This window comes from Nothobranchius furzeri, chromosome 6, assembly GCF_043380555.1.
Source record: "Nothobranchius furzeri strain GRZ-AD chromosome 6, NfurGRZ-RIMD1, whole genome shotgun sequence".
Classification (NCBI taxonomy): Eukaryota; Metazoa; Chordata; class Actinopteri; order Cyprinodontiformes; family Nothobranchiidae; genus Nothobranchius; species Nothobranchius furzeri.
This window is the reverse complement of record NC_091746.1, coordinates 55,827,744-55,850,572: the sequence shown is the minus strand read 5'-3', so window position 1 is coordinate 55,850,572 and position 22,829 is coordinate 55,827,744. Positions and strand designations below refer to the sequence as shown.

At 39.2% G+C, this 22,829-nt stretch overlaps 1 protein-coding gene across 2 annotated transcripts in view; it reads left to right on the top strand.

Annotated features, from left to right (window-relative positions):
* The window catches only part of LOC107374609 (astrotactin-2), a 548,261-nt gene that overhangs the window by 238,050 nt on the left and 287,382 nt on the right, over positions 1–22,829 (top strand). Inside the window, exons 5-6 of one of the 2 annotated variants that reach the window (XM_070552342.1) lie at positions 15,800–15,904; positions 21,761–21,907. In XM_070552342.1, coding sequence (XP_070408443.1) covers positions 15,800–15,904; positions 21,761–21,907 — 252 coding nt within the window. Of the gene's footprint in view, positions 1–15,796; positions 15,905–21,760; positions 21,908–22,829 lie in introns of both variants that reach the window. The other variant, XM_054744913.2, reaches the window with a different exon arrangement.

Sequence of the window (22,829 nt, the reverse complement as noted above, 5' to 3'; positions counted from 1 at the left end):
GTTGTAAAGTGCCTTGGGGAGTTATAGAATCTTATGAAGGTGCTATACAAATACAGGCCATTTACCATTTATAGCTTCCATTGAGAGTCTGGATCCTGGTTGAAGGTGTTTTGGACCATTCTTTACAAAACATCTCTGGTTCATTCAGGTTTGATGCATCTGAGCATGGACATCTCTCTTTAACTCACACCACAGATTTTCAATAATATTCAGGTCAGGGGACTGAGATGGCCATTCCAGAACGTTCTACTGGTTCCTCTGCATGAATGCCGTAGTAGATTCTAAGCAGTGTTTAGGGTTGTTGTCTTGTTACAGATCCAGCCCCCGTGCAGCTCCAGCTTTGTCACTGATTCCTGGACATTGATCTCCAGAATCTGCTGATATTGAGTGGAATCCATGCGTCCCTCAACTCTGACTGATCTCACTATTCTTCGTTTCTGTTTATCCGAGATTTTTCTCGGTCTGCCACTTGGAGCCTTAACTAGAACTCTGCCTGTGGTCTTCTATTTCCTCAATGTGTTCCTAACAATGGAAACAGAAGCTGAAATCTCTGAGACAGCTTTCTGTGTCCTGCCCCTAAATCAGAGAGTCGTTTTGAGACCCAATGTTGTTATTCTTCAGAGAATATTCAAAGAGGAGGGAAACTTACCCCCCCCCCCCCCCACACACACACACACACACTCTTTCTCATAACTGGATTCACCTGTGTATGGAGGTCAAAGGTCACTGAGCTTCCCAAACTGATTTTGAGTTCCATTAATTAGTTGTAAAGCTAACTGTGGCCACATTTATGCACCAGCCTAATTTTATTTAAACAGTTATTGCACACTTCCTGTAAATCTAGTAAACTCAGTTTCAACTTTGTGTGTTCATCTCATTTATGATATATCTAACTGATATTTTTTTATCATAACAACCAACGATTTCAATAGGAAAATCATGAAGATTAACAAGGATGCCCAAACTTCTGCATCCCACTGTATGTGTGATCTGCCTGACTTCTGGTTAGTGTGTGAATGTTAGAGATCCTCCCTCCTACAGAGAACATATTAACTTTAATCATTCAGACTGAAATCATCACCTCACCTCCCTTCTTTCCCATAACTCCTAATCTAACTCTCATTGTTTTCACCACAGAGAAGATTACCGAACAGTGCATTCTCCTCTCCCCTGGGGACTCTGTTCTTTGCTGAACACACTGTCTGCTCTATTTTCTAATTCTCCTGTAAACCTTTCTAACACCAAATCACATTGCTCTGTGTGCAAGTGTGATATGTCATGCTCTTTTGCACAGCAAGTTTTACAGCTGCTTTTTTTACATTTTCTTTTTTTTTTTATATTAAGTCATATTATTTCTGCTTTTTTGGCTCTTTTTCAACATCTCTCCTCCTCTGTAGGATATTTTTACTTGTGGATGGATGGATTAATCAGTTTTCTACACCTACTTGTTCTATTCAGGGTTGCGGGGAGCTGGTGACTTTTTTCCGGTGGTCTGTCCTAGACAGGTTGTGTCACAGGATCACACATGCAGGCATTTTCCCATCAGTGCTAAACTGAAGCCAGGATTTTTTATCACCATTTCGGTTGCAAGCACCAAATTATCCGTTTCTAACTTCATTTTTCTGTCCAACTCTTTGATGGGCTAAAAGAAGGAAACAGTTTGTCAAGACCAAGAAGGGGAAGCAATCAATGAAAATGTCTTGAGCACCATCTTTAAAATTTTTAACTCATTCACTGCCAGCCGTTTCCTGATTGGTAAAGCCCTTCGTTGCCAGCATTTCTCGCCGTTTTTACTGTTTTTTTAAGAGTCACAGAACGTTGCGCGCTAGGATGATGTCGACGCCAAAACTACCAAAACAAAGTGGAGACTCACCTCTTACATCAGGAAGAATCCGCTTGTTTCGAGCTTTATCCGTTCTTCCATAATCCGTTGTTAAATTGTGATCGGCAGAAGCTTTTCAGGTTCACGACTCACTTTTTTGAAAGCGGCGGCCCAAAACAATCTCCTAGCATATGGGTTTTCTGCTTCCTGATCATGTGACATGTGACGTATGGGGATGAAGATCGGCTTTAGAGCTGAGATGTTTGTTCTCACGGTGCAGGGGCTCGTTCCGACGCCCACACAGTAAAAAATGCAAATGATGACTTTAGTTGTTATCGGCAGTGAATGGTTGGATTTAAAATTATGACTTTAGTCATCAATGGCAGTGAATGAGTTAACATTGTTTCACTTTTACTGCTTAATATAAGACAAATGAAACATGAGTATTGACACTGCTTTGCTTTGTCGGTCTTTAGCTTGGCCTGTTCCCTTTCCTGCAGTCTTATATTGTTGAAGGTCTCACCCAGCTTTGGGAAAGGGATAAAACATGTCGTCTCTGACACCCAATCTGGATATCTAGAGTCAAATTTTCTCAACCCCCCACAGCTGTGCTCACTTCCCTCTTGTTTGAGCATCTTTAGGAGACGAAACTTAAACTGTGTGATGCATGGAGCAACTCAGACTCATAAGCGCCCTTGCAAAATGTACGCTTGCTTGTCTAAGGCAACTTCCCAGAATGCATGAATGATATTTTAGGATTAATAGTGGGGGGTTTATGTTGATGTTTATATATATTATCAGAGGGTGTTGTTCAATGAAAATGAACCTTGCCTTGATGTCTTGGCTCCTCCCCGGTTGCCTAGGAGATACGTCATCAGGAACCACCAAGGCGTGTTCCAATGTTCATGTACTAACGAGGCGTGTGTGCTCCGTTTGTTAGCCGTTTAGCTAGCTGAACAAGGATACACGGAAGGTGCCTTTTAACCTGGCCTTGGTCAAATTTTTCCCAGAATACAGCACAGAATTTTCAAAAGGATGGTGGATCATAAGCCGGCAGCCACTTCGGGGGCACATTTCAAGTTTAAATGTAATTCACCTAATTGTAGCTATCAAGCTGATATCTGTAATGTTTTTTTTATATCCAAAGCAGTTATCTATGGTTGGTTAGTCTCTTAGTAGTTGCAGCTTTGGTGGCTAGCGGGTAATAACTCGCTTATATATTTAAGTTAACAAGTATATACACAATTTAAAAAGTAAAAGGCTCGTTATATATTTATATGGAAACTTATATGTGTAAAACACGTCAGACACAAGGCTTGCGTGGCCAGATGTGGCCCGTGGAGCATTTTTATGTGGCCCGCGAGATAAATATCAAAAATATATTAAAACTGACCCGATGGCCGATTTTACCGCTAAGACTACAACTCCAGTGATGCTTTGCGGTGTTAACACGGAGCTGAAGCGCCCCCTCCTTTGTGTCTTTTCCAGCGTCTGCTGCCGTTGTCTGCAGCTCGCTGTCTCAGACAAACTGAACACTCCTCTCACTCAGCGCAGAGTTTACTCAGCTATTTGCCGATGTTGAACCCCAGACACGGACATTTTAACTGCTCAGTAATGTGTTCACGACAGAAAGACAACGTTTTCCAACTAACTTCCAGACAGAGCTGATATAACTCCAGCGAGCAGTGACACGCTCAAATCAGCATGATTCTGTGGCTGCTGTAGTTTTTATTTTTCCTCCCCGACACACAACAATGTGGTCAAGCTGCTCAGACATGTTCACCAGCACAAACCTATGAGAGCACCTGTTGTTATCTAATGTTGTCATTATTATGATGAAGATGAACAAACAACAGGAGTCTCCTCCTCAGCTCAGATCAACCCCATGATGCAGGTATCTGGCTGGAACAGGTGAGCATCACAGTAAATCAGTGGAGCAAACTGAGCTTTCAATATTTTGGTTTTATGCTCTTTTTCTGCTCCAAAACATGAAAGTTAACAGGTGAGATGTTGCATTTTCATTTAAGATAAAATTATATTTTTATTTTGTTGTTGGCCCGTGAGAAAAGATTTAACCTACAGTAAACAGGAAGTGGAAAGGCTGCAGATAGATGAATAGAATAGAAAATCCCTTAATTGTTCCTCATTGGGGAAAGCTAGAAGTCACAGCAGTGATGACACTTATTCCTGGAGAATAAAAAAATAAGAAAAATTCACAAATAATTAGAAAACATAAATCTTGAATAGATTTTTTAAAGTAGTAGTGAATACCTTTGATGTGTTTCATTCAAAATTGACTTGCTCATGTGTAATTTGGTTATTCCACATTCAGTGTTAATGCAAAAATAAGTTTGCTTCCAATTTAAAAGGTTCAAAATTGCATATATGTTGATAAAGAAAATGTGCTAATTTGCTGTCAATTTTTCAAAAAATATTAAGTTTGGCCCACAACTTCGTCCCAGATTTTCATTTCGGCCCCGTGTGAATTTGAGTTTGACACCCCTGGTATAAAATATAACGTTACCTCACGTGATGTGACGGCCACAAAGCCAAGGTCACCTGATGTAGGTCTGTTCCATTTAACCATTTTCTTTGACAAAGGAAGGACAGTATCCTCGTAAAGGTTGGTTTATGCTTGACGTGTCCGCGAGGTTCGCGCAGCGAAATTGCGTCATATTAACAACCACGCCCTTCCACCGCACCTCCGCATGGCCCAAAATTTCCGCACAGCGCACCTAGGAAATTTTCTAACCACGCGGACAGTTGGACGCGGAAAAACATGGTGGACTGGCAAGAACTAGTATGGCAGAGGTTTGTAAATACAGACATTTGTATGATTCAGCTCTCAAAGATCACTGTGATCAACATGTTGTTAATAATTCTTGGAGAGAAATAACTCGCACTGTCGGAAAAGACGAGGATGCTGTTAAAAATGCTGGAATGCCATGTTGTAAACAACAGTAATTTTTACTTCTACTATGGTGTAGTGTTGGATGCATGCCGTAGAGCTCCATGCTGCCTCGTTCAGTTTGGGAGAATATTGGCTCACCGCAGAGACGAGCCGCATGAACAATAAACGCTGCGAGTTGTGAAGCATGTTCCAGCCGCGAGCCGCATCACCAAGCAGAAAGTGAATGTGTCAAGCATAAACCAAGCTTAAGCAAGGTGCCTGGCCTCGCAAGAGATCGCCCCGCAAGGCCAGGCACCTGGACATTGAGAAACAACCGAAGTATTGGATGGAAATCAACAGGGTACACATGGAAACTTGGTTCAACATGACCACAACAACCCAATATTAAAACTTGTAAGGAAGCAGTTCTCACCACTACACCACTTTTCAGGCAGCCCTTCATTTATTTAATCTTTATGTTTTTTAAAAATTTTGAAGCTGAATAAAATATATTTTAAATCAAATATTTGAGTTTTGTGCTTTTTGACCTTGTTGCTGCAAGGCAACTGAGTCTGCATTTCGGTGCAAAAATCCTCTTTCTATCCATCTACTGAATTCACTTTTTCGTCTTTTCAAAAATCTCTTAATAAAAAATGAATAGAGAATTTCTAAGTAGTTTAGTACGATCCTTAGTTTGTATCAACAGATATGATTTTTAAAACTTTATTTTTGCAAAGTGATCTGTAATCTGAAGTAAAAGTACACAAAGTTGACATGAAGTAAAGCATGTACCTCAGGATGTAAAGATCTTTCAGCTTTGTTTGATGATGAAAATGTCAGAAATATACCAGTACTTCTCACCTCTATGTTCTCATCCTTTAGTAGTTCTCTGTAGCTATGAAGACCTCCCATCTTTTGGGACTTGAGTTCTTGTTTTATACTTTATTCAGTGTGCTTCATCGCTTCATGCACCAAACAGCTTCAGTTCTTCTAAAAGGGTGAAGAATCCTCCACCAATGTGAATCCTCTGAGTTTTCTCCCTTCATTTGTAGTTATGTTATACACCGAATCAGCCAACCTGCCTTCGTTTTCCAAGACGTTCTTGTTTGTTGACCCATTTTCACTTGTTTTCATTAAGAATCTTAGAATTTAGCCTGACCAGCCAGCCCCATGCTTCCTTATGGGTCTGGGAACCCTTCTATTCAATTAACCCCATTCTAACTGAGCCAATCAGTGCTGAGCAGCGTACATCACATGCCACAATGCTCTCATAAACATGGCGACTGAAGCGGAGTTTGCTGCAGCTCTTTCCATTGTTCTAAATGACTTGAACATGTCTTTAAAACCACAACAAGAAGGAGCGCTAAAAGCCTTTCTTCAAAAGAAGAGAGTACAGTCAGCATTTCCGCCTTTTTTCTGATTGTTTATTTCTGAGCTGGCCAGTCCCGCCCCTCATGTGCCTCTCTGCCTGTGAGTAAACAGACTAGTTCTCTGTGTAGAATTAAACAGAGGATGAGTCTGGCAGGCCAGGCTGCTTATCATTAGCATTGCCTTCAAACTTTCATAAGTAATACATCCAAGCGTATCTTTGGCTGACATTACTCAAGTTAATCCACAGTTAAGTCAAACCAAACTGCCATTGAATTGGAACATACACACTCCACACACACTCTCTTATATCTTCAACCCATCTGTCACAGCAACCTGGCAACTAACGAACTGATTTAGAGCCGTGTGCACATCTGCTGTCTGAGCTGGCTGGCAGATCTGCTGATTGCTCCACAAATCAAACTCTACTTATCAATGGTTGCTTTGTACCAAAACATTAATGGCATGTAGAGCCCTAATGATCAGATAACCAGTTTACCTCATTTACTATATTACTGTGGTAGGTTAAGGCTCAGCAAACTACTTATTCCCTTAGAGGTCATTGAAGCACGTGTCTTCACTCTATCATTATACAAGTTGTCACTTAGTCTATAACTGTACCATCATACCTCATGTTTATTAGTGTCACATATGAAAACATACATGAGAAAAATAATTTGTAATCTAATGACCGTTAGAGGTCAAATTTAACTGAAATGAATACACTTTTGCTGTTAAAGTGTGAAGTAGGAAAACACAGATGTCTGACATCACAAAATGGACTCTGTGACTTTGAGATGTTTTTGATTGTTTTTATTGTGTGTTTTTGTTCAGCACTATGGTCTTGTCATGTTTAAATGTGCTATATAAATAAAATTGGTATGGTATGGTAAGGCAAGTGTGTTTCTATGAATGTAGTTCCTCATTAAATAAGTCTGTGTTTAGTTTCAGTGTTCTTGGTCTTGCTGTTTTGGAGGGGAATGGCTCAAATTGCTGAGGGAGAACCAAAACAGATCAGAATGCGGAAAACGGACTAAAAAGGAAGAGAGTTTGTGAAAAACTGAGTAAAACTATGTAGACTCAGAGTAGAATTCCAAAGAGCTTTGCACCTTGTTTTAGATTTGTTCTTCTGTGTATTATTTATCAAACTTGCACCCGAGCCGGGAACTACAGTCCATCTGTCGTTGGATTAAAACACACACACACACACACACGTACACACACACACACACACACACACACACACACACACACACACACACACACACACACACACACACACACACACACACACGCACACACACACACACACACACACACACACACACACACACACACACAGTGTTCCTTCTTCTGTGCATGTACACACACACATATTCTTTTTTTAATCTCTTAATAAAAAATGCTTAGAAAAATTCTAAGTACTCTAGTATGATTCTTAATTTTTATCAACAGATACATGATTTTTAAAACTTTATTTTTGCTAAATGATCTGTAATCTGAAGTAAAAGTACACAGTTAGACATGAAGTAAAGCATGTACCTCAGGATGTGAGAGTCTTTCAGTTTGGTTTGAAGAACTTGAGAAAGCCTGGAGAGTGAAGACATTGGTGGTGCCCGGGGTCATCGGGGCACTCGCGGCAGTAACCCCCAATCTGTGGATGTGAATCTCCACCACTGAGACAGAGTTGATTCATATCTTGATACACTACCAGCGATCGATACAATAATGATACGGTGAAACTCTGAGCCGATACGATACGATTCGTCCCTGCTCACAGTTTAATTTTTGATTTGAAAACAATTTTCAATTCAATAAAATTAATGATGTGATGTGAAATGATTCAAAACATTAAAAAAAATGTACAAGCCCACATCTTGTTTTTAACCATTATCACAATGTTTTTCCCTTTTGGTTTTGGTCCCCTGTTGTTTAATTTATCAATAAATTTAACATGAAAGCGCTTCATCAGTGATATTTACATATTATACTTATTTGTATTGCTACAACAGTTGAAATAGTAGGGTTGACATGAGGTTTAGACAAACTAAGCCTAACCAACAGAATCAGAAAATTATTAGCATTCATCTAATAATTATTATAAATTATAATGAAACTTGTAAGCATCTGAACATTGTATGATCCGTAAGGGGCGATTGTGTGAGCTGTTGTAGCCTAATGTTACTGTTCCTTTAATAGAAACGTGAATGCTGGAGATGCAGGGAGATGTGAGTGGGCAAAATGTCATTCTGTCTGGAATTGTTTAGTTCTGCACAAATGTTCGAATAATAAGGACTTATCTTAAATTATCTCACACAAAACTTCAGGTGTGCAGATCAAAAAGAGTGCTCTTAAAATACGCTGTTGCAGAAACCAGAGACTGTGTCTGGGAGAATTAAATTAAATTAAATTAAGTTTAAGTTTATTTATATAGCGCCAACTCACTACAAGAGTCGTCTTAAGGCACTTCACACAGTAAACACTCCAATACAGGTCAGTTCATTAAGCCAATCAAACCACTGGTTAAAGATTGGTGAATCTCTCCATCCCTACCCCAGAATGGAGGAGGGGCTAAACCAGATCCCAGAAAATACATCAGACATCACAGTACAGAAATGTGCGGTTCTAGGAACAGCTAAGCTACTGTGCAGAACCCTCAAGCTCCAGAGGACCCGAGCTTGGAAGAATGAGAGCTCCCACAGAGGGTGAGAGGATGTGTGTGTGTGTATATATATATATATATATATATATATATATATATATATATATATATATATATATATATATATATATCCACATACATATTTGGTTTCATCCTTCCAAGTTCGGGATGTCTCACCCGAACCCTTTCAAGCGGGTTTGTTAATGTTGTAGGAAAGGAACGTCTGCAAGACATAATAACAGACATAATTATTGTTAAAGAGCAATTTTTCCATGAATCAGTTCATATCAGAATCAGCTCTTCAAGAAGGTTTCCCTCAATCTTCTGTTATCTATTAAATCTGGAAACTTGCAGACTTTCTTCAGTGCCTTTACTGACTTTCTGAAATTCTATCATGCCCTCAAATAATACTTTAATTTTCTAGCGTTTCTACTCCTTGTGCAGAAAAAATGCTGAAATAAAACTTCCTATATTATATAATATTTCATAAGTCCCGTACTTTTACATGATTTTCATATTTTACTACAGTCCTCGCAAAATATGATATAATAATATAGGTGTCTATCTCCAGCAGTCTTTGGACATGCAGGCGGGATACACCCTGGACAGAGTGCCAGTCCATCACAGGGCAACACAGACGCACAGGACAAACCATCAAGCACACACCCACACCTAAGGATAATTTAGAAAGACCAAATAACATAACAGTCATGTTTTTGGACTGTGGGAGGAAGCTGGAGTACCCGGAGAAAATCCACGCATTCACAGGGAGAACATGTAAACTCCTTGGCCGGGATGAACCCAGGACCTCCTTGCTGTGGGGCAACAAAGCTAACCACTGCACTACTGCGCAGCCCTACTAAGGATTTAACCCTCTGGAGGCAGTCGTTGCAGATTTGCAAAGTTAAAACCTACCTACCTGGTTACTCCACTTCATGAGCATTTTTTAACTCAGAAGTCCCACTGAAGGACTTAGTCGTTCGTCCTTTTATCAAAACTTATTTTGAGCCTGAGAGTGTTAAGGATAGCCAACAGTATTCTCAACAACACACCTCTGCACAAAAATTTCACTAGGATCATATAAGGGTTAAGAACTACATGGACCATCTAACAGATGTGGCACGACCTCGTCTAAAATTAGGTTTACCCCTTCTTTCCACCGGAGCTGTCAGCAGCACGTCTTGCTCGCGTAAGCTGCTGCTTGGCCCTTCCCATGAGACGCGAAGCAGCAGGGGAGCAGCTGTCACCGACAGAGCACGAAGTCACGCGAGTGACTTCGTCAGTAAACACAACAACAAGCAGGAGAAAATTACAACATGGCTCCAAAAGGTTTGTGTTTTATGTTCTGTCCATTTTATAATCGCCAATACGGACCTGAAAAACAAAGGAGACCGCTAGCTAGGTGATAACTTCTCACGGGGCCGCACAGTTTTAACTTTTTTTAAAGTAAAGCAACCGGAAGGCAGTACCTTTCTTTATTGTGAAAATCTCAGGAGCTTCGCTCCGTTTCCGCGTCCGATTTCCTGTCTTTCCTTCCAAATGTCGAACTTAACCCGTTTCAGAGGCGTCACGCGTGGAAAATAGAACCGGCGCGTAAAGGCCGCGACATGCTGCTCCTGAGACGCGGCCGACTCGCGCTGCTGACGGCTGCTGACGGCTCCGGTGGAAAGAAGGGGTTAGGGTTAACATTTAATCAATTAACATGATGTAACCAGTTTCTGCAAGGAGTCGGGCGTTGATCTTGTGAAAGCCACTGTGGTGAATTATTCAGAAGTATGATCCAAGTTTCTAACGAAATTTGCATCAAAGTCTTTGATGGTTTGAGGTGTTTTGAGCTTCTTAGTTAAAATAAACACAGCTGGGGATTAACACAGCTCAGAAGAAGCTTTACTCTTCCCAAACGAAGGATGCTGAGGCTCTTCTGAATAACTAATTTAACACGATCCTAATGACTAAATCTACAGATAAATAAATACCACACAGTTATTCCCAAACAAGAGTACTGCAGAAGTAATACTCTTTTGAGTATTGGTGATCCGTTTCTTACTAGATGATGTCTTTTCTTCATTAGATGTAAAATGTAACATGTTGTGCAGCAGCTTCACAGGCTGACCTGTGAAGCTGCCCTTGTGCTTCTATCTCCTCTCCTGCATCCTCCAACTCTTTGGGCATGTGCTAGCACATTGCATAAATTCAGAACCAATTTTACACCACGTTGCCTTCGCTTCACTTCTCCAAACACAGCCAGACCACAGTATTCAAATCCAACTCTACTCTCATCCAGTTTAAGAGCAGTAGACCCAAAAAATACAAAAAAAAAAAAAAAAAATAACACTCTGGCTGTCAGTATGCGTCCTTTTTATTCAGACTTAATAGAACTTTTAATCATGCCCAAAATCTTTATGATGCAATCAATTTTTTATGAGCCACAGCGTTTTATTTTTAGTAAGGAAAGGAGAGTATATCTCCTGGCTCTGCTCAGCATTTATCAAGGAGTTATGACTGTCTGGAGAACGTGAAATAAAGAATATGCTGTATTTTTATTTGGCAGTAAACTTTGTGTAACAGGGACATGACTGGATTGTATTTATAGGCCAAGAAATTATTTTTAACAGTTTACGTCCCATTTCCTACTTGTGTTTAGGACATTTGTGAATGTAAAATGCATTTCTACTATGAATTTATGTTGTTTGTCATTTTTCCTTTTTTTCCCAGTGGTTTTGGCAACTCTTACTTTTGGTGTTAGTTTTTATATTGTAATTTAATGTGAGAAAATAAGATGTCTCAAATTCAGTTTATAGGTTGAAAGGCTGTTTACTTCATGGGAGAGTCTCCTGACTCTGCTAGCACCCACACAAGGCTAGTAACAGTTCTGGCCTTCAGAATAAAAGCATTGCAAAAGTCTGTTACAGGAAGAAAAGGTGAGTTTGTGGAGATTTTTTTTTATTTGAGATTTCTCAATGATAGGTAAAGCCAAAAATTCGCGAAGAGTCAATGTCTGACTGACTAATGCCTTCTCCTAACTGGGAATCTAATAGACTAGCAAAGTCAAAAAATATATTTCCCTCATGATAAAATATAATACCTATCATGTATGGGTAGATACGCATAGGAGTATGTTCTTCTTTTCGTAACAGATATTTGTGTCGACACATTTCAAAGAGGTGCTCCTTTGAGACGGCTATGGGCCTCAACATATTTTTATGTGCATGAATGGTTTGAAAGATACCAACTTTTTCATGAATTCATGACCATTTTTTGTAATAATACACTTTTGTATTTTTAACACATGCACCGTCCAAAACGGTCAAATTTCACCTATATATTGATCAACATAATAACCTCTCATCTACACAAATAAATCCACTTTCTGTTTGGCCTTCCAAACCCAGAAGGTTCTGCTCGGTGCTTGTTGACATACCATGAAGATGAAACATTCAAACAGCCACTCTGTCCCAAGGTCCTAAACTCTCTGCGTAAAAGCCAGACTGCTGAATTCCTCACTATCTACTTGAAGACTCCATGACTTTTACAACTTATAAGTTAATTAATCTAGTGCAATGAATGAACAAGATGTTTAAATCAAATGTTTGAATAATCTGTTCTTAAACCATTGATGGCTTTGAAATTAATATTGTTCTTACAACGATCCATTTCAGATCTTATGATCAGTATGTGTTTGATTTAACAAGTTAATCATTGTTTACACTCATACACATAACAATAAGATACTTATTAAGGTTAATATTCACCTCACATAAGAGTTTTAAAGATTCTTATAGTGTTAAGAAGTCTTTGTATCTGAGGAGGCGTGGCTTTCTGAGGGATGTTGGTAAATACTCAGAAATGTGTCAAATTCTGATTTGCCAAAACTTGAGCAAAAGTCATAACATTGTGGTTTAATAAAACAATAATTACTTCCCGAATAGTTCAGTTTCCAGCTGACTCCCGATTCGGCCAAATCAGGAAAGAAGCATCTCTTTTGAAACCATTTCCTTTGACCTCAAGTCAAACCCTTTCTGCGATGCTGCAAGTGAATAGAGACACAACAGATCTGTTCAGAGCTACTTCAACTCGCAGACATCCACCTTGGACACCTAATCTGCAGACTTTGGGTTGCATCTCATGGCCGGGGAAGCTGAACTCAGAGGAAGGTACTAATCTCTGAGTATTGTTGTTTCGACGTCTGGTGACCTCACCACTCTGACCGCACCCCTCCGGACTGCCGGGAGCAACTCATACCAGAGTATCGTAGCCTGCATACTGGTGTCTGATGAGGTTTTTAATCAAAACAACACTCTAGTTGTAAACAACAACAAATTCAGCCCAGACTTCACATGTTCTCTTAGATACAAAGCTTCCATTACGTTTCACACATCACATTAACTCACTCCATATTTATTACACCACATCTCATTATTCATATCTTGTCATGCATAAATTGTTAGTTTAGGAAAAATAATTAAATTAATTTTATAAACTATATACTGACTTTGAATTATTACAGTGTGTTTATGGTCCCTGAAGAAGCAAAGAACCCTAGATTCTTCTGATTAAATATTCAAATATCAATCAGATTGATATTTCATATTTATATGGAATCATCACATCTTATTGGTCATAATTAACAAATGCATTCCACTACACACAACAAACATATTGCAAAATTTCTGCTATGGAATTAAACACCAGTTTTAGAATCATTGCATTGGCTCCCCGTATGTTTCAGGATCAATTTTAAGGTTCTTCTAATGGTTTTTAAGTGTCTTAACGGTCTTGGGCCTTCTTATCTATCAGAACTGCTTTTACAATATGAACCCTCGTGGCCTCTGCGCTCCTCTGGCAGCCGTCTCCTGGTCATCCCTAAAGTCAGGACACACACTCACGGCGAGGCGTCCTTCCAGTGTTATGGCCCTCGCCTCTGGAACGAGCTGCCAGAGGACCTCAGGGCCGCAGAGAACGTTCATGTTTTTAAGTCAAGACTCAAGAATCACCTTTTTAGGTTAGCTTTTATCTAAATATTTACCACAGTTTTATTTCTCGTTTTACATGATTATATTTTATTACTTGCTTTGCATGTTCTATATGATTATATTTTAGCACAGTTTTATTATTTAAATTATTATTTTACTGTTTATATCATTTTATTTATTACTTATTTTCTAATTTTTGTCATTTATATTAGCTCTTTTATTACATTTTTACTCATTTTAATCCAGTGTTTCCGCTGTAGGGGCCCTCTGCCCTGGGAGCGGTGGTCGACTGTAGCTTCCTGGGCGCTCTATAGGTGGGGGGTCTATGCTCCCCCTCCACTGAGCGCCCTGACTTAGTGTGGAAGACCTGATGCTGCCGGGACAGACGGCTCCTCTGATGGCGTTTCCTTGCCTTACCTTACTGGGCTCATCTGGACTCAGCCTAATATAATTTTTACTTGTGTGTGTGTGTGAGTCTGTGTGTGTGTGCGTGTGATTGCATATGTTTGTTAATGTTTTTAACCTGTTATGGGAATCTGGGGTCATTTTGTAAAGCACTTTGAATAACACTTTGTTTGAAAAGCGCTTTAGAAATAAAATTTGATTGATTGATTGATTGAATGATTGAAAAAGATCAAGAATGAGGAATAAAATGGCACCTGGGCAAGGACAATAACTTTTCAATAAAGCATAACATTTTTTTACCTTTTTCATCAGATTTTTGTCTTATTTCATTTGATTTTTAAACTTTTTTTTCATCTGATTTTTGAACGATTTTATAATCTAATTATTGGATTTTTTTCATCAGATGTTTGAACAGACTTATATAATATAATATAACATATATACACACACACACACACATATATATGTATATATATATATATATATATATATATATGTATATATATATATATATATATATATATATATATATATATATATATACATATATATGTGTGTGTGTGTGTGTGTGTGTGTGTGTGTGTGTGTGTGTGTGTATATATATATATATATATATATATATATATATATATATATATATATGTGTGTGTGTGTGTGTGTGTGTGTGTATGACAAAACTGGAGCTTTATAACAATTTGTAACAGACAAAAAATTGTGTCTGTTACTATTTTCCCCACAGTTTGATAAGTAGGAAAAAACTGTTGGTATCCAACTGAGTCACTCCCCTAATTTGGTAGTACTCCTTTAGCTTTAGCTTAGCATAAAACAATGCAAATAAATGGTTGGAACTAGCCTTGAGTGTGGATACAGTCATTAAAATGACTCAATAGTGATTCTAATTCTGCTTGGTGACCACAATAATCATACTGATGGCAAGTGGAAATAATGAGTAACATAAAGGATTCACCATTTTAGATTGGGACTACTTTACGACAAAGCTAAGCATGGTGCTCACACACACAAGCACACAAGAAGCAGCGTAGCTCCACTTTTTTCTATGCCTTAGATGCCATAATAATGCAGGAGTGGCATTAAAGTCCCTCTGCAGACCTGTTTGTTTTTTTTAAACTAGCAATACGTAAAACTACCTTCAAACACATGTACTGCCCCCTAGTGCCAGGAAACTACACACTGCCACTTTATCAACTTAGGCAATCAGCTGTGCCATGTCTGGTAAAGCCAACTCCTATAATTTCCATTGTTAATTTAACTTCCCAAGACTTAACTGTATGCAAATCCCATCATTACCACTCAGAGTTTGTGTTTTGATACAGCACTGGCGTGACAGTACAAACAACGCTTCTCACATCTTTTTTGCCATCTCTCTATCACATCTTTACTCACAAACACAACAAAGAATGTGACAATTTGATTGCAAAATTGAGCTTCACAGACAAAATGCCCACAGATCAAAGCAGACGGGTGAGATGAATTTAAAAGAAAGTCTGTGAAGAATTAATCTGCAAATTTTGGCCAAGCTGAATAAAGCTGGCTTTGTGTCTCACACACATCCTTTCTAAGGGAGATGATTACCCTGGAAAACACAGTGAATAATTATCACTAAATAGCATGCTTTAATTAAATATCTTCTTTTTGTCCTAATGCCTCACTGCCAGCAGCTGGAGGCATGTATGGTCCCCAGGGGGAGTCGGGTTCAGAACCTGAAGACGACACTCAGATGAAGTTTTACACAGAGCAGAATAGAGGACAAAGGCGCAGTAAAGGTAAGAACAAATAACAGGTGTGTGATTTTTCAGTGTTGTGATGAATGTGTCACACACCTTTACTTGCACAGGAGGGGATCCTCATACCACCAAGAATGTAGTAAATAAAAAAGAACCATAAAAAACACAACACAACACGTTTGAGAACAAATGAATTCCAAACTTTGCTTGATTGAACTTGAAAGAGAATAATGATGTATATAACTTATGGCAGAGTGAAATGAGGCAATACATTTGTGGAATTGTATGTGTAGCTGGGAGCAGGAAGAAGTCATGCATGCTCCCTGTGGTGTTTAAAGTACTATTCCAGAGCACAGCTCAGTGGCACTCAACGGAGACAGATGAGCTGATGCAAATGGAGCTTCTGTGATAATGAAACTCCGATAGGAAGCATGGTTTAGACTAGCAACATGTGAGAGTCAAAGCTGTAATAAATACTGGCCAGCCCAAAAATAAAGTCGCCAACTGGATTTAACTAAGCAAACAGGTACGAGCCTCCAACTGGATAATTACTGCATGGACACTTATCTTTCAGCTGGCAACAAGTTATTTAAACCAAACTGGTGCAGTTAGTTGCTTCTCATTTCTTAAACAATCATGTGGAAAGACACACATCTGGTGGTCGTGGAGAATACGTTAGTCTGTGTGAGAAGGGTCAGATCGTTGGCATGCATCAAGAAGACAAAATATCTAAGGAGATTGCAGAAATGACTAAAACTGGGTTAAGAACTGACCAAGGAATTATTAAAAACTGCTCTGATGAGCCCAGATGGACCCCGTTCCAGCGTGATGGGAACATCAGGGTAAGAAGAGAGGCAGATGAAGTGATGCACCCATCATGTCTAGTGCCTAATGTACAAGCCTGTGGGGGCAGTGCTATGGTCTGGGGTTGCTGTAGTTGGTTAGGTTCAGGTTCAGGCAGTGTTAGTCTAATGTCTACTATAGTTAAAGTCCCATTAGTTGTCACACACACAGGTGTGTGTGCGAAATTTGTTCTCCGCATTTGACCCATCCCCTGGGGGAGCGGTGAGCTGCAGACACAGCCACGCTCGGGAACTATTTGATGGTTTAACCCCCCCAATCCAACCCCTTAATGCTGAGTGTCAAGCAGGGAGGCATTGGGTCCCATTTTTTCAAAGTCTTTGGTATGACCCGACCAGGAATCGAACCCCTGATCTCCCAGTCTCAGGGCGGACACTCTACCACTAGGCCACTGAGAAAGGTCTACTATAGTCCTATAGATATATTTTTACTTTTATTTAATTCGTTCACCAGACAAATCGGTTTTAGCATGAATATTAAATGCTCAGGTCTTCAGTGTGAGAAAAGCTTAAATCTTTAGTTTGCACCACTCTATCAGAATATGAAGTCTAATATCTACTCTTAAGCTAGTCATTTTCACAGATATGTCATTGAGACCTCCCTCCCATTTATAGGCACCACAGCCTGAGACTTGATACTTAACATAGTGAAAAAGTGTTTCATGCTTTGATTTAATCTGAGACTGTAACCCTTTAAAATTGGTGTTCATCAATATTTCTTCTCTGATAAATAGTGTGTTTGATATACCGTAAATCCTCTAATACAGGGGCCTGTATTAGAGGATTAACGGTAGATCCTTCTAGGGATCTACAACCCCCCAAGGTGCTTTACAGCCCAATCAGTTATTCACCCACACCCACACACATTCACACACTGGTGGGGATGTAACAACAGCTGCCCGGGGACGCACTGACAGAGGCAAGGCTGCTGAACGCTGCTGCACCTGGCGGGTTAACTGTCTGGCCCTAGGACACAACAGCTGTGAGAGATGGGGCTCAAACCTGAACCCCCCTACAGGGCAGGCACTATGGACTTGGGGCTGCTTTTTCCACTCTCTCTGTCCAGAGAGGTTGTATATTATGCAGTGTGTGCTTAAAAATGAATGAAGTGGACAAGTCGAGGACAAAAAAGTGTTAGGCTTGAGAAAGAGCAGTTGTCTGAAAGACATGTCTTGAAGGAATAAGAAGTCAACTGCAAAGTCTGAACAAATGGTAAATGGCCTGTGTTTAGAGTGCCTTTGTAAGGTACTACAACCCCCCACGGCGCTTCACAATACAATCAGTCATTCATCTATTCACACACACACACACACACACACACACACACACACACACACACACACACACACACACACACACACACACACACACACACACACACACACACACACACTGGTGGGGATGAGCTACGATGTAGCCACTGACAGAAGGGAGACTGCTGAACACCAGCACCACCGGTCCCTCCGACCACCACCAGCAGGCAAGGCGGGTTAAGTGTCTTGCTCAAGGACACAACATGCTTGCCAATCTGTGTTCTATTTTCTATATATGTACTTCTTTGTCAAATTGATCAAATTATTAGATTTTTTTATTCCTGTTATTCACTAAATTAACATTTGCAAATTTTAGGGTTCTTTTGATGCCTAAGTGAGTCACAGGCCAGAGTTACTGCTAACAAACAAAAAAAGAAGAAAGAATAAACACATCAATTGGTCAGGAATTTTAAATTGAGAAACAAAAGTGAGTAAAATAAAAAATAGTCAACAGAAAAACCCAAACCCTAAAAACTTTAAGTTCATGATTTCAAGACCAAGTGTAAACAGTAGCTTAGCTTTTATGCTTCATTCATATATGTGTAGCAGTAGCAGTAAGAAGTCTGTTAGCCTGGCTAACAGAACTCCCAATCCCTTATCTTGGTTAAATGTTTCTTCTGTTAGAAATATCTGCCTTTTATTCGCCCATTAGCCATTAAAACACTTGCTGTAAAGAGCTTTATTTTGAAGTGAAAACCATCTCTGATCCTCATTGCTATTCTCAGCACATTAAAGGATCCAAATACCATGACTGCATAGATTTGTAGCCAGGGGACAGAAGGCTTGTAGCTGAGAATTTATTTAAACATGTTTAAAATTCATCCTTGTCTTGTAATTTCAGTGTAGCCTTAACTAAAATGAAGGACAAGTGTATCAAGTCAGGGTGTTTTGGTCACTTCATTTGTACGAACAGGAAAAAAAGCTATTTTTAAAAACTGAATACTTAAAATATTGATATGCTGTTAATTACAAATAACCTGAAAATATCTGAATATGAATAAACTAACATTGGATTATAAATAAACTCTATTTGCAGATTTTAATGGAAAGGTGTTATAAGACATTCACTAAGCTTTTAGCGGCACCCGCACCCCATGCATAAAAACTGAATAGAAGAAAGTGAGTAAACGTTAAAATAAGGACCCTTAGCTAATTTTATGTATTTGGGCTGTTTATGTTCTCTTGTGGGGTTTACGTAAGTGTTTGAGTGCTCTGAGTTGTTTGGTTTGTGCCCATCACATAAGTGTTTGCCACCGTGAGCAGACATCCTTTAGTTCAGTCAGTAAGCTTTTACCATAATTGAGGGACCCCTTCAAAAAGCCCGCAGACACCACCCCGACCCCACAGGGATTAGCCACAGTGCCTTTTGCTGCTGTAGGCAGATGTGGTCTCTGTGATTCACTTTAGATGGATTCTTTGTCTTTACATTTTTTACTTGATATTAACCTTGAGTTTCATTTCACTACCTCCAAACTTCTGTCAGTGACAGCTGTATTGATTTCTCTCTAATGAGCATGATTCGTTTAGCCATTTTATCTGTGGCATTTTAGATCGTGATGTTGCTGCTGAAAGTAAAGTTTTTACTTAAGTCTTTCAAAAGTCTCAGATTAACTATTTCAATTTTAGGGCTTAAAAAAATCTCAAGTCCATCCAGATTTTCTACAATTGGTTTATTTAGTTATGATTGTTTCAATAATTTCTTCTTTCATTCAGAGGAATAATTAGGGTTCCAAGCCCAACGGGCTTTGTAGGGATTTTTCATTATTCCACATGGACGCAGGAGCCAGAAAATGCCAGAAAAAATCTGACATGGCAGCAGTGTTGGGAAAGTTACTTTAAAAAAGTAATTAGTTATAGTTACTAATTACTTTGTCAAAAAGTCACTTAGTTACTGGGTTACGAGACTATAAAAGTAACTAATTACCAAGAAAAAGAACTACTTAGTTACATTTTTCATTAAAGAATGCAAGAAAAATGGGTTCATTGAACTTACTTAATTTGCTATAAATTACTACAATAGTGAAATATAAATGACTAATGACTGGAACATAGTAAAATATATGTCCAAATGTTTTTATAAACCTGAATAATTTAAATAACTAAGCACTTAACAGGAGGAACTACTAACAGGAACATTACACTTATCTAGACTATTAAAAGGTCACTGTGTAATATTTAACAAGACCCCAATCAGCTAAAAATTTAAATTTGCAAATAGAAACACCTGTAAAGGTTCCCGAGCCTTTAAATGTTCTCTCAGTCTAGTTAAATTACAGAAATAAATGTAATTTTGCACTGTATTTTTTATTTTTCCAGCTTCACACAATTGTGTGTTTTTAGTAGCATTTCTGTTGCTGGTAATCTAGTAATGGTTAGATAAATAAATAAAATCCTTTAAAATGACACTAGAAGAGGCACAAACCTGATGGAGGACTTAAATGTACTAACTTGGGTCAGATCCAAACACAGAAGAGCTGAAGCTGGGTGGTAAACACACACAGGTAGTTTTAATAACACCTGAGCTCCATGACGTCTGAGACTGTTGCATCAGTGTTACAGAGGGACTAAAGACATGATCAGAAACAGGTTACAGCTGGATGATCTAGGAAGGTAGAAGATCAGGACGTCTGAGCGGTGAACAGGTGAGCGGACCTTCAGGACGTCCCGCTGTCATGCTAAGAAGGGCACGGCTGCAGATCCACACCAGCTTTGAACAAACAAACCAAAAAATAAAAAAATCAAGCACAAAAATATTATACATGGGTTATTTACCCAATGTTGAATACGACTCAAAAATCTTTAAGTAAAAAAAAATATATATATATTAATAATAAATGAAGTCATTATGGTATTTATTTTCCAAAATGTTAAAAAGCATAACATATGTCATTAAGAAAAATAATCTATCTCATTTTGGTGTAGTCTAAGCCCTAAATCTGTATCAGGAGTCTTAAAAATTAACTCTATAAAACTCACGGACATTCCTAGAAAAGACAAGAAAATATTTGAGTGCTCCGAGTAAACCTATGTTGTACTTCTCACATTCCTTTGAGCTTTCCTGAAGCCTGCCAAGTTCTGTCCCATGATAAATATTGGAGGACAAAGGTCAAACGACTAATTTCATTCCTCTTATTTTGGTCTAAAAATACGAGCGCTGCTCGAGCTAAAGTGCAACCATAGCTACCAATCTACAACCCTGTCAGCGGCGATAAGACCGATCATCAAACATGCAGATTATTCTAGGCTGTTTTAAAACAGACGTTTTTTTTAACGTGTGTCAGCCAAATCTGAGTCAAGGTTAGAATCATAAAGCAAGAGTATGATTACTGACATGCTAAAGCAGATGAGGGAATTGCACTGCTAGTTGTTGAACATGTTTCACAGGGGTATTCAGTTCTTGGCCTGGAGGGCCGGTATCCAGCACATTTTAGTTTTACCCTGCTTCAGCACACCTGATTTCAATCAGCAGGTAATTAACAGGCTTCTGCTGAGCTTGATGAGCAGCTGCACAGGTGATTCGACCACTGAATTAAGTTTGTTGGAGCTGAAAAACCACTAAAACGTCCTCCAGGACCGGAATTGTATACATGGATGTATTGTGTTTGTAATTTGATTAAAAAAAAAAAAAGGTAGAAAAACAAAGAAACTTTTTAAACTCATCTTTGTTACACCTATCTCTCTAACAGTTTTTTTTCTCTCTCTCTCGCTCTTTCTGTCTTCAGGCCACTCACAAAGTCCTCTGAATAAGGTCACCCTGACACTGATTACCATCAGCACATGTGTCATTGCCATTGTCTATGCTACGCAGGACTCCTGCCCCCTTACCGTCAAGGTTACCCTCCATGTGCCAGAGCATTTTGTTGCAGATGGTAAGTGCTGCACACACATTAGCACTTGGCTGTCCAACACATCCCATATGCAGAACAGTTTTTTTTTTTTTTTTTTGCAAATGTCTCCCAATGTTTATGCAGTGGAGTAAAATGCAACATGGTGCACATTGTCAGGATGGACTGGTTGTTTTGTTTGTATTTTTAGGCACAGCAAAGAAATCTAAATAAAGTCGGCTTTTTGGCTATGTTCTACTGCTTGCTATAAACAATATATATTTACAGGATTTATAACTAAAACAAGCACAAACAAAAATTGCACAGCAGATTTGTCTGTTGGGTCTTTGGAGAAAATATATGTATTTAGTTTTTAGCGAAGCATTTAATAGACCAAGGGCAACTCAGAATGCTTTCATTAAGGAGTGCAGATTGCCTGTTGTGTTATCTAATGGGCCATTCCCATCTGTACCGGGTCGGCCCGGGCCGGGTAGCGTAGGTTGTTAACATATCTGGGTAGCCTGGTATTTTTCCGGGCCAACCAAGGCTCATTCTCAGCCCTCTTCTGGAAGGGGTCTGCTTCAGGCCGACCAGGGCCAACACACCCACTGCTGACACCAAATTCACACCTTCCATTAGAGCAGGCCTCTGATTGGTGGATAGAATCAGCCCACATGGGCTGTAGGCAAGGATGTGTGGAATCAACCAGGCCGACTGGGGCTACCCGGCCCGGGCTGACCCGGTACAGATGGGAATGGCCCATAATAATCTAATCTTGAAAAGTGATAGATTGTGGACGATTTAGTTGAATCTGTTAATGCTCAGCAAGTGACAGAGATGACTGCCATCTACTACAAAACCAAATTGTAAGGCAAGACAAGGCAGCTTTTTTTGCATAGCACATTTCATGCACAGAGGCAATTCTTAGTGTTTTCCAGGAACAAGAACAGCAAAATCAATGTGACCT